Below are 12,636 nucleotides of genomic sequence, written 5' to 3' on the forward strand. Positions count from 1 at the left end.
GGATAAGGCCCATGATAATAAAAGTGTATTCTCTGTATTTTGATAATCATACTCTCCCAGTCATGATTTGATTAAAATGGCATTAAAGACTATTAAATGAGTATGTAATATGTAATTACAAATAAATGTTTTTTAAAATTCAATAAGCATACCTACTATTTTCTAGATGCAGAATGAAGCCACATTGTGGTAGGAGATACAGGCAAGTGAACAGATAACCACAGTGTAGTGTAATTATATTAATGTTTGGGTGGCGTTGGGGGGGGTGGGCCTTGTTTTTAATCCCTCTTCCTCTCTCTGGCACTCTCAATCACTAATAACAGTCATAATAACTACCACTAATTACATATGTACTATCCTATAGATACTTATTCTAAATGCTTTATGTGTATCAATTCCTTTCATTCTTTGAAGAAACCTACAAGATGAATGGTATTATTATTAAATATTATTGTCATTGGTGTCGTCATCATCATCATCATCACCACCATCATCATCATCTCCATTTAAAAAATAAAGAAATGGAGGAGTTCCTGTCGTGGCACAGTGGTTAACGAATCTGACTCAGAACCATGAGGTTGCGGGTTCGATCCCTGGCCTTGCTCAGTGGGTTAAGGATCCGGTGTGGCCGTGAGCTGTGGTGTAGGTTGCAGACACGACTCGGATCCTGCATTGCTATGGCTCTAGCGTAGGCTGGTGGTTACAGCTCCGATTCGACCCCTAGCCTGGGAACCTCCATATGCTGCCCCGCGGCCCAAGAAATGGCAAAGAGACAAAAATAAATAAATAAATAAATAAATAAATAAATAAAAAGAAATGGAGACTGAAATAGTGCATGTTAAGGGCATGGAAGCAGTTAGGCAAGAGCTGATAGAGGCTTAACCTGGGTGGGGAGCAGACATGGAGAGAAGATGTGTGTGAGGCATGGTGTTGGGGAGGGAGAATCCCCAGGACCACGCAATAGATGGTGAGGCAGAGGAAAACCCTGAAAATGTGTGAGGGCCTGACTGGAGGACCAGGAGTGGTGGGAGCAGGGGGTGCCCGCACTCACCTCAGAGGTGAGGAGGGTGTTAGGAAAAGAGCACCATCTTGAAGGAAGCTGTACCACTGAAAGAGCCAGCGGGAAGGCTGAGTGAGGGCTTTAAGTTCCCCTTGAGGGCCAGATCTTTTCTGATCCTTGCCTCCCCAGCATCTACTACAGTGGACCCTCCATATTATTCTCCAGGCTACAATCTGACTGGAACAGTTTCCTGCTGTGTCATGTGGGTGGGGCCTCACCAGTCTCTTCTCAGAGGATTCTCCCTCAGAACACCCATTATATGTACTCTCTGTTTAACACATTAGTTCCTCTCATTTCTCTCTCTCTCTCCTTTTTTTTTTTTTGTCTATTTAGGACCACACCTGCAGTATATGGAGGTTCCCAGGTTAGGGGTCAAATTGGAGCTGCAACTGCCAGTCTACACCACACCCCCATCAATGAGGGATCCAAGCTGCATCTGTGATCTACTCCACAGCTCACAGCAATGTTGGATCCTTAACCCACTGAGTGAAGCCAGGGAGCCGACTCACGTCCTCATGGATATAGTTGGGCTTGTTAACTGCTGAGCCATGATGGGAACTCTTCATTTCTTTTGTTTTCTTTTCTGACTGCCGAGGCATATGGAGTTCCTTGCCTGGGATGAGATCCAAGCCCAGTTGCTGTCTATGCCAAAGCTGTGTCAACACCAGATCCTTGACCCACTGTGCCTGGCCAGGGATTGAACCTGAGGCCCAGCACTCCTAAAATGTTGCCAATCCCATTGTACCAGAGTAGGAACCCCAATTCCTCTCATTTCTTAAGCAGATTTCCTATAAAGATTTGAAAGTAATAGCACTGCTGACATTAAAACATATAAATGAGATCATTGTTTGGTTTTTGCTGTCTCATTTCGTATTTATATAGACTCCATTAAATTTCTGATTTTCAAAAATTATCTATAAGACACATTGTGTTTATCACTTTGACAGTAAACAGCAAAATACCCTTGCCAGTTATTTCTCTTCCAGCCGCTGAGCCTGCAGCCTCCTGCCTTCATTCCCTGCCTATTCCTGAGCCTCCGTGGATTCTCTGAGCTCCCAATATGCTTCTAGTAAACTATCTTTTTGCTTCAACAGATAAAATTAGCAATAATGTTAAATGTACGTTGTATACAGTCAAATGCTATCTGTATAAATATTAAAGGACTTTCATAGTCCATTTTTGTCTTCTGTTCAGTCACCTCTGCCACAGCTTTCTTGCAGGAACCTTCTGAGCAATCTCTGGGCTCAATACTGTAATGAGGATTCACTCTTTTTGATCCACAGGATTTTGTCACACTCTGATAGGTATAGTTCTCAATAATTAAACCTTAGTGGGGAATAGCTTAGAACTAACCTCCTTTTCAGAAAAAAATGAATAAAGATGGAATTCCTGTTATGGTGCAGAGGAAACGAATCTGACTAGGAACCATGAGGTTGCAGGTTCAGTCCCTGGCCTTGCTCAGTGGGTTAAGGATCTGGCATTGCCGTGAGCTGTGGTGTAGGTTGCAGATGTGGCTCGGATCTGTTGTGGCTGTGGCATAGGCTGGCAGCTGTAGCTCTGATTAGACCCTTAGCCTGGGAACTTCCATATGCCGCAGGTGCAGCCCTGAAAAAAAAAAAAAAAAAAGAAGAAAGAAAAAAGAAAAAAAAAGAATAAATAGTAAATAACCCTTAAATCCTTCAATACATAATTATATTCAGTTTATCTTTTTAATGCTTGCTGTAAGCATATAGATATCTACTACTGTTCTAAAGAGCAATTTGTTACTCTACATTTATTTAATTGGTGCATGAATGTCACTAAAATTAAATCCCATGATGTTCAATATTTTCCATAGTCTGTTTTACATTGGCCTGTTCTGTGATGAATTACTTTGCTTGAGGCTAAATAAGCACTAGAGTTCTGTGATTATTGGGCGCTTATGCTGAAGCAGCAGCCTTGCTAGTTCTTGCATATTCACACACTTCCGTGTTCTTTCCTTTCCCTACCATCTGCATTTTGTGTATCAATCACAGAGGCACCAGACTATCATTTTCATAGTACACAGATTTATGCATTACGTGGTAAACTTATTATAGCTTTCCATCACATGGATACTTGCTTTAACCTCTACTGTTCTCATATCTGTTCGTAGAAATAGTTAAAAAGTAGAACAATATCTATTAGTGATTGAAGACTATGGCTGGAGGATGAGGTTTACAGTACTGAAGATATTGTCAAGACCTTAGTGGGAAGGGGAGACTCTTAAGGAAGTTTAAAAAGACTAACGGGAAGATTCTACTGGGCAGATTAAAAAGACTATTGGAAAGTAATTCAGGTATATGATGTTTTTAAAATATGTATTTCCTGGAGTTACCCTTGTGGCTCAGTGGCTTAAGAACCTGACATAATGTCTGTGAGGATTCAGGTTTGATCCCTCCCTCGATCAGTGGATTAAGAACCAGGCATTGCCAGGAGCTATGGTGAAGGTCACAGATGTGCCTTGGATCCCATGTTGTTCTGGCTGTGGTGTAGGCCAGCAGCTGCAGCTCCAATTCACCCCTATCCTTGGAACTTCCATATGCCACAAGCATGGCCCTAAAAAGAAAAGAAAAGAAAAAAAATAAAATGTTTATTTCCTTTTTTGTGTGAGTTTTTATAGCAAGACCACCAAGAAAATAATTTATTTGTAGGTGGTAGTTATCTGTTTTCACTGCATTTGGTTAAATTGTGGGATGAGGAAATTCTGGCCACAGAAAAGATAAAAACCAAATATTAAGACCATCTTATCCCTGCTGTATTCTTTTTCTGATGGTAAACATTTCACTGATGCAGCTATGAAATAATTTACCTCTAATATCTTTTATTTGTAATATTTTAAACATTTCCATGTTCATTTTCTTAGGTAGTACTTTGTACTTAATATTTAATTGTATTTAATATATTAATACAGTATTTATTACTACCTCACAAATCAATGTACTTCTTTCTTTTTTTTTTTTTTTTTTGCTTTTTAGGGCATGCCTGTGGCATATGGAAGTTCCCAGGCTAGGGGTCAAATCAGAGCTGCAGAGATCCAAGCCATGCCTGAAACCTACACCACAGCTCATAACAACACTGTGTCCTTAACCCACTGATTGAAGCCAGGGATCAAACCCCATCCTCATGGATACTAGTTGGGATTGTAACCTTTTGAGCCACAGCGAGAACTCTCTATTACTTAATGTTTTAAGGACAGATTAACTCCATGATTGATAAAGATGCCGAATGGTGCATATAATTCACTACTTTCTCCACCCCCTAGGTATTTACTGAGCATCTACTATATTCAAAAATGTTTGTGTTTGATGTTGCAAAGGATACAGAAAACATCACCACTGCAGCTTCTGCATCAGAGGTAAAGGTGGTGACATACCTTGGGAACATTGGAAATTGCATATCAGGAGGGAAAAGAGAGAGCAGAAAAAAATGTCTGTGGTTAGAACCTAAAAGATGCCTTTAGTCACATGGCAGAAAGGTAATGAGAGGATGGCCAAGGGGGCAAAAAAAGAAGAGTCAAAGATTTATAAAGATAACTAGCATGTACATTTTCCTCAAGCCCTGAAAAGAAAAGGGTTTCAAGATATTAACGTATTCTGCAGAAGACCAAGGAGGATGCAGAAAAAAATTCACTGTTGTTAAAGAAGTTGATCTCAGTAGTGTGGGAAGAGAAGCCAGAACCTGAGGGGTGATGTATAAAAATATTGATCAGTGCCTCTTGAGGTCCATGGAACTCTGCCAGTCTGTGAAATGCTTGTTAATGGTCCATGTTGCTGAGCTACTGAGTATGTGAATCAGCTACATCATGAAACACTATGTTAGTTCAACTGCCGTTTTTTTCACAGGAAGCCTTTCTCAAGAAAACAAGCAGTGATTTTATTTGTGTTCTGGCAGGGATTTTTCACCTTGTGTCAGATGGGAGAAAAGCAGTTCGAAGACAGCCTACTTTGAGGAGCAGTGACACAAATAATAGCAATGTAGCTATATACACCACTCCATTTTTACTTTTATTTATTTATTTTTCCTTTTATGGCTGTACCAGTGGCATATGGAGGTTCCCAAGCTAGGGGTTGAATTGGAGCTGCAGCTGCCGGCCTATGCCATAGCCATGGCAATGTGGGATCTGAGCTTCATCTTTGACCTATAGCTGCAGCTTCTTCCAACACTGGATGCTTTAATCCACTGAGTAAGGCGAGGGATTGAACCTGCATCCTCACTGACACTATGTCGGGTACTTAACCTACTGAGTCACAATGGGAACTCTTTGTTGTTGTTGTTGTTTTCTTTTTCTTTTTAGGGCCACACCCGAAGCATATGAAAGTTCCCGGGCTAAGGGTCAAATCAGAGCCACAGCTGCCGGCCTATACCACAGCCACAGCAACTCGGGATCTAAGCCACATCTGCGACCTACAACACAGCTCACAGCAATGCCTGATCTGTAACCCACTGAGCAAGGCCAGGGATTGAACCCGCATCCTCTTGGATACTAGTCAGGTTCGTTACTGCTGAGCCATGACAGGAACATCGAGAACTCCTTGTTAATGGTTTCTTTTGCTATACAAAAGCTTTTGAGTTTGCTATAGGCCCACTTGTTTATTTTTGCTTTTGTTTCCTTTACTTTTGGTGTCAAATCCAAAAAATTATCACCAGGATTGATGTCCAAGAGCTTATTGCCTGTTTTCTTCTAGGATGTTGAGAGTTTTTGTCATGAAAGGATGTTGAATTTTGTCAAATGCTTTTTCTGCATCCATTGAAATAACCGTATGGTTTTTGTCTTTTATTCTAATAATGTGGTTTATCACACTTAATTAGCATACGGTGAACTATCCTTATGTCTCAGGGATAAATCTCACTTGATCATGGTGTATCATCCTTTTAATGTGCTGTTGAATTTCACTCGATAATATTTTGTTGAGGATTTTTACATCTGTATTGATCAGGGATATTGGCCTGTATTTTTCTTTTCCTGTAGTGTCCTTATTTGGCTTTGATGTGAGGATAATAGTTGCCTTGTAAAACGAGTTTATGGGTAATCCCTCCTCTTCGGGATTTTGGAAGAGTTGAGAAGGATTGCGTTTAATTCTTCCGTATGATTGGTAGATCACCAGGGAAACCATCTGGTCCAGGGCTTTTCTTTGTTGGAAGTTTCTCGATGACTGATTTAATCTCCTGGTTTGTTATTGGTCATTTCAGATTCTGTTTCTTAATAATTCAGGTCTTCATAGGTTTTCCAGCTTCTGTCAGGAGATGGGAATAGATGCAAGGATTCTAAAAGGGGGCTATTAGAGTAGTGCGGGAACAAGGCTATTAGAGTAGTACGGGGCTGGAGGTGGTAAGGACTATTGGATGCATTTTGAAGGAGGAGCTCAGGAAATGTAATGGTCTCTGAGTGTAGGAGAAAGAGGTGTTAAGGCCAACTCCAAGGCATTTGCCTAAGGCACTGGAGGGGTGAAGTTATCATTTACTATGATTAGGGAGGTTGTGGAAAGTTTTGTAGTCCTTTGGTTATGTTAACAACAAAATATAGGCTTTACGACATGTTATCTAGTAGTTGTGCACACATGGTCTCCCTCACCAGATGGAGACCTTCTTGGGAGGAAAGGTTTTGGTCTTCATCACAGGATCTTGTTCACTTTGTTGCCCTCTGCCTAGCGCAGTGGCTTCACCCATGGTTTATACTCACTGGGCATTTGAGGATGAATATACTGATAAATTACAGTTTACTTGCATTCTGGAGTCTGGAAGTGTAGACAAGGAGAGTTGTGTTTCTCTAACGGTGATGGGTTTTGTACAGATTTGTCACCAGCGAACCTGTTGACTAGAAGTAGCATATTATTATCTTGGTAATGAAATCATACGAAAGTCTTTAGTCTCTGTGGGGCTGAAACATCCAGCGAATAGTGTTTTTTTTTTTTCTTTTTAGGGCCGTACCCACAGCATATGGAGGTTGCTAGGCTGGGGGTTGAATTGGAGCTGCAGCTCCCAGTCTACACCACAGCCACAGAAATGCCAGATCTGAGCCGAATTGTGATCTGCATTACAGCTCACGGCATTGCCAGATCCTGAACCCACTGAGCAGGCCCAGGGATTGAACCCGAATCCTCATGGATACTAGTTAGGTTCATTACAGCTGAGCTACAGCAGGAACTCCAGCAAATAGTATTTTTATGTGCACAACTTTGTGCCAGACAAGAGCTGGTCTGAAAGCACTAGCTGGAAGCCTCTTCTGGCTTGATAGGGGCCAAAGCATGCACACTTTAACAGGAAGATGAGAGTGCCAAAATGATAGACTTGTGCCAATGATAATAGTAACAGTAATAATATTTATCAAAACCATCCCCATTTGATTCTGAAAACAGCCATTTAGGTAGATGTTTTTATTCCTGGTTAAAACACCAGGCTCATGACAGTAGCTGACTTGCATAGCTTTATATATTTGGCTCTCAGCTACCTAGGAGAAGAAATCAGATTTTTTTTCCTATCTCCTGTATTATCTAGCAAAGTGCTTTGAGTGCAGTATCATAATGAATGTTATTGCTGAATTGAATGGGTGAATAAATAAATGATTTTGAAGGATGGAGGAAACATTGGTCTGCAGTTATCTGGGAGACTTCTTGGAAGAGGAGGACCTTACCCACACAGTGTAAGTTCCAGGAGTGCATTCCAGGGTGGGGAAGCAGTAAGGTAGTCCTGGAGGTCGAGGGCAAGAAAAGATCATGAGAGCTCCTCCTGTCCTGTGGTAACTAGTACCAATGAGTTATTCAGTCTCACATGACTGTGACATCACCAGATGTGATAATTATTCCTACTTACCCATATGAACGCTAAGACTGAAGATGTGGGAAAGTATCCTACAATTTCATGGTAATTAAGTCATAGAGCAGCAATGCAGAGCCAAGGCTGGCACTTCCAAAGCCTACGTGTAATCATGTTTCCACTGTGACATAACGGCACCCTGTCCCTTTCCTTCCGCTGGCAAAAGGGAGGAGGATCCTGCCACAAGCTCCACTTCCTTCAGTTCCTCCCCTGAAAACACACCAGGGCTTGGATGTGTTTCAAGTCCTAACATGAGTCTGGGGTATCCCCTCCTGCCTCTAATAATTTCACTTTTAAGGTATCACATTTAAAAAAACCCTTAATTTAAAAAATATGTCACACAGCCATGAGCAAGAAAGAATATATTTTGTATTCTAATGAAGAGCTCAGATTTTAAAGGAATTAATTGTAGAGGCAGTATGGTTTTAGACAAAATCAATCTGGTTTATAACAGCTTAGTTCAAATATTTTCTGACTGAGTCTGTCCTTGGACAAGTGGCTTTTTTTCTAAGTTTTGTTGTCTCCTCCAGTTGTAAAAGTAGGTGAATTACCTCATGGAGCGAATGTGGAAATTAAATGGAATAGTAAATGTTAGGTATAAGCCAAAGGTCTGAAATATACTGGATGCTAAATTGATGGTTTACTGGTATTAGCGGTGGCTTTTATTTTCCAAGCAGAGGAGAGCAGAGTTTTGGTTTTTAAATTCTTTTAGGAGGCAGCATTGCTTTAAGGCTACTCAGCAAAGATAACTTTTGCCAATTTTGTCTGTTTTTAGATTTCAAGTGAAATGATTTTTTCCCTAAGGCAGTATTTTAAGATATAAATCTTTAATCTTTTGAAATGTGCCAAGCTCTCCAGTCACCCACATTTTTTTTCACTGAATTTACTGGCCACGGAATTGCTTCTGCTTTAATTTAAAATCCAGGATATGGAGTTCTTATTGTGGCACAGCAGAAATGAATCCAACTAGTATCCATGAGGACACGGGTTTGATCCCTGGCCTCAGTCAGTGAGTTAAGGATCCTGTATTGCCGTAAGCTGTGGTGTAGGTCGCAGGTGCGATTTGGATCTGGCATTGCTGTGGCTGTGGTGTAGGCTGGTGGCTACAGCTCCAATTTGACCCCTAGCCTGGGAACTTCCATATGTTGCTGGTGTGGCCCTAAAAAGCAATAAAGTAAAATAAAATAAAATAAAATCCAGGATAACTATACATGCAATTTTAAATGTTTGAAAAGTGGTTTGTGGGATTAGTAAGAATGCAAGTGAAATGTTCCCTTGCTTTATATTTTATGAAAGGGGAATTTGTTTGTGTGTCTTGTTGCCGTTGTGTTTACTGTTTTGAACAGACTTTGCTTTCCACTTTGAATTCCTTGTTTGATGGAAGTTAGTTGAGTTCTTGCTGGATAGTAGCAAAGAAGCCTGCCTATATTTCATGCTCACACCTACCCAAAGTATTATACGATTTCATATTTAAGAGCAGTTTTGACAGTGTGTAAGAAACTTCCTGACCTTAATCCTAGTGTCTTTAAAATGTAGGCAGAGATTAGCATTCAGGGGCAATTTGCATTCCTCATGAAATCGGGTTGATACCAATTTTGGGAACTGAGAGGCATTGTCAGTCAGATGGCCTCACACACAGGCTACTCTGTCTCCATCCTGCAGCCTGTGAGGACTTCTTTTCAGCCTCATACAGAAAAAATCAAAACAAACAAACTGAGATGGCCCAAACAAGCTACTCTTTTTTCCCCCTGATTTGGGGGCCAGAAAAGAATTGGGCAGATTTTTTTTTTTTTTTTAAGTGAGCATACAGGAAAATATATGACACCTAGGTCATGCTCCTGGCTCATTGAAGATTATCAATAAAAACAGGAGTTCCCTGGTGGCCCAGAGATTAAGGAACTGACATTATCATTGTTGAAGCGCAGGTTTGATCCCTAGCCCAGGAACTTCTAACTGCCTCGGGTGTGGCCAAAAATAAGCAAAGAAGATGATCAATAAATGAAAAAATAGTAGAAACAATGGTAGCAGTTGTAGAACAGATAGAGAGCTAAGGACTGTGATTTGCAGAAACAACTCTGGTAGGTTCTGGTATGGCTGGTAGAACAGGGCTGATGGTATTGGAAGAAAGTCAGTATTGTACATATGTCTGTCCCTACTCCAACCACCTTGCTCTCTCAACCCTGGGCTTTGCCCATAATTAGTACAGCAAATACTTTTGAAAACATTTGTGAACATCATTCAGATCATCACAAAATATTTCATAAATTGAATCCTATAAAGAGCTTTGTTCCCCTAAATTATTTCTGTTGATGTATCATATTATCTTAGAGAAGAATTTCTTATCTTTTCTCAATTTTGTGTGTACATGAGTGAACAAAGTACTCCAGGAAGTATTTTATTAAAGAAAAAACACCTGTAAATATCCTGTATATTGTATTTGATTCTAATATTGGGGGAAAAAATCCAAATGGCTTTAAACCTGGCCAGGTAGGGAAGGAAATAGCATTTTTTTTACACCTAATAAAGCTAACCTAGAAGAATGAAAAGTACATTACTCTGTATCTCTTATCAGTCTTTTCTTACCCCTTTTACTTTTTCTGAGCAGCAAAACTGTCACTAGGTTCACTGAGTCTTTTGGACAACAAGTTAAGACATGTGGAGTCTCAAGGTTACCATTATTTACTGGAGATTTTCCAGCAAGGCAAAAAGCAAATATTTGTGCATGTGTGGAAGTATTTTCTGGACTTTAACTCTCATATCTGGTATATCTGGCAGTCTGCTTATAATAGGATTCTGTTTCTAGTTGGTAAATGAGCGAGTCCCACTAGAGCATTATTGTGTTGGGAGTGGGGGTGGGGGTGGGGATGGGGGTAAGAATGGGAGGAGGGACAGTGTTGGAACACGATGTGTTTGTGATGTATGCTGTGATTTCCTTGCTGGGTTGTTCATCTCTTGTCTAGCCAAGTCCACATTAAATTCCATTTGGTTAGCATTTGAGGCCCTATGATAAAATTTCTAGTTTTTATAATGGTAGACATGTTCTTCTTTGAATGCTGCAAGAGATGGTTGCTGAAAAAAATATGAACCATATCTTCATATTATAGCCAAAAGTCAATTTAAAGAAGCTTCATGATAAATCACCTAGAAAAAAAACAGTGAATTATGTCTTAATGGTTGGAATGAGACAAGCTTTCTAATAGCGATGACAATTATTAATTACTCATCACCAGGTATATGTGTGGTGGGAGCAGATCTCAAAACTGTAATGAAAAGAGTTATGTACTTTTTTATATAATGAATGAAAAATGTCACTTTTTAAAGGCAAAGACTATTAAATTATAAAAGTGTTGAATTCCTTTGCCATAAATTTTAAAAACTATAAATTCTTCTAAAACCCTAACTCACTGAGGTATTTTTTTTTGGATCGATCTTTTATTTGAATTAAAATTAAGCATCAGGTTCATTGCAAATGATCCCATAGTTATTTAAATGTTAAAGTTCTTTGAAATTTCTTAGTAGAAAAGAATGTTAATAATATAAGGCTTGACCAGGAAATTAATATCTTTCTTACTAAGTAATGATTGTTACTCAGACTGTAAAGTCTAAAGATTTATTTATGTCATTCATTTAACCTCTCTGTTAACCAGCTCCAGTACTCTGTGTATTCACATTCCTTATCTTCATTTAATCCCATCAGATGTAGATATTTATATCAACTTCACAGACAAGGAACTTGAGCTTGCTCACTGTTGAGTAATTAAAGATTGAGTAACTGTTCCATGCCAGAGTCAAAATCCCAGCTTAGGTCCACATGGCTCCAAAACCCCCAAATTTTCTCTGACACCAAACTCTATGGACCTCAGAGAATTTTCTGTGACAGAATAATGGCCCCAAGATGTTCACATCCCAATCCCTGGAGTCTGTGACTGTTGTCCTGCATGGCAAAGGGACTCTGCAAATGTGATGAAATTAAAGACTTTTAGGTAAGAGATTGTTCTGGATTATATAGCTGGGCCTAGTGTAATCACAAGGGTCCCTCAAAGATGGAAGAGGGAATCAGAAGAATCAGAGAGGAGATGTGACCATGGAAACACAGGTTGGAGTGATGTGATTGCCGGCTTTGATGAAAGGGACCATGAGCAAAGAGATGCCCCAGCCTCTAGAAGTTGGAAACGTCAGGAAATCAGATTGTTCCTAGAGCCTCTGAAAGTAACACAGTCCTACAGACATCTTGATTTTAGTCCAGTGAAACTCATTTTGGACTTCTGATCTTCAGACCTGAGGGTTATAGATTTGTGTTGGTTTAAGCCACTAAGTCTATGTAATTTATCATAGCAGCAGTAGGAAACTAATATAAGCATCTTAACAGTAGCAAGTTGCAGTGATTTTTTCTCCTTTAATGTTTTTGTGAATTTTCAGATATGGTTTCACTTACTGTCATTTCTCTAGCCTCGATTGAAAGGTGAGTTTTGTAAGCTTAAATAGAAGAAATCCTGTGACTTGTGATTTTGTGAGAAAAGGATATATCCTCTATCCTTCATATAAGTGAAATACAGTAAGTGCTCTTAAAACAAACCTTATGAGGAATAACATTCCTGGTACTTTACGAGGAAAAGATTTGTGAAGTTACCCATTGTAGTAGAAAATGCAAATTTCAATTGTTAGGATATCAGAGCAGTTTGGTATCAGGAAGGCACACTGAGCTAGTATTGGTGAATTTTTTTTAAGAATTTCTATTGTTC

At 39.7% G+C, this 12,636-nt stretch overlaps 1 protein-coding gene across 23 annotated transcripts in view; it reads left to right on the forward strand.

Moving 5' to 3' along the window:
* The window catches only part of KLHL32 (kelch like family member 32), a 228,515-nt gene that overhangs the window by 65,979 nt on the left and 149,900 nt on the right, over positions 1 to 12,636 (forward strand). For 17 of the 23 annotated variants that reach the window (XM_021073272.1, XM_021073224.1, XM_021073253.1 and 14 more), the window contains one exon: positions 4,344 to 4,436. The exons of the other annotated variants lie outside the window; for them this stretch is intronic. In XM_021073272.1, the coding sequence (XP_020928931.1) occupies positions 4,344 to 4,436 (93 nt within the window). The remainder of the gene's footprint in view (positions 1 to 4,343; positions 4,437 to 12,636) is intronic. 23 annotated transcript variants of the gene reach the window in all.

Source organism: Sus scrofa, chromosome 1, assembly GCF_000003025.6.
Source record: "Sus scrofa isolate TJ Tabasco breed Duroc chromosome 1, Sscrofa11.1, whole genome shotgun sequence".
Taxonomy (NCBI): domain Eukaryota; kingdom Metazoa; phylum Chordata; class Mammalia; order Artiodactyla; family Suidae; genus Sus; species Sus scrofa.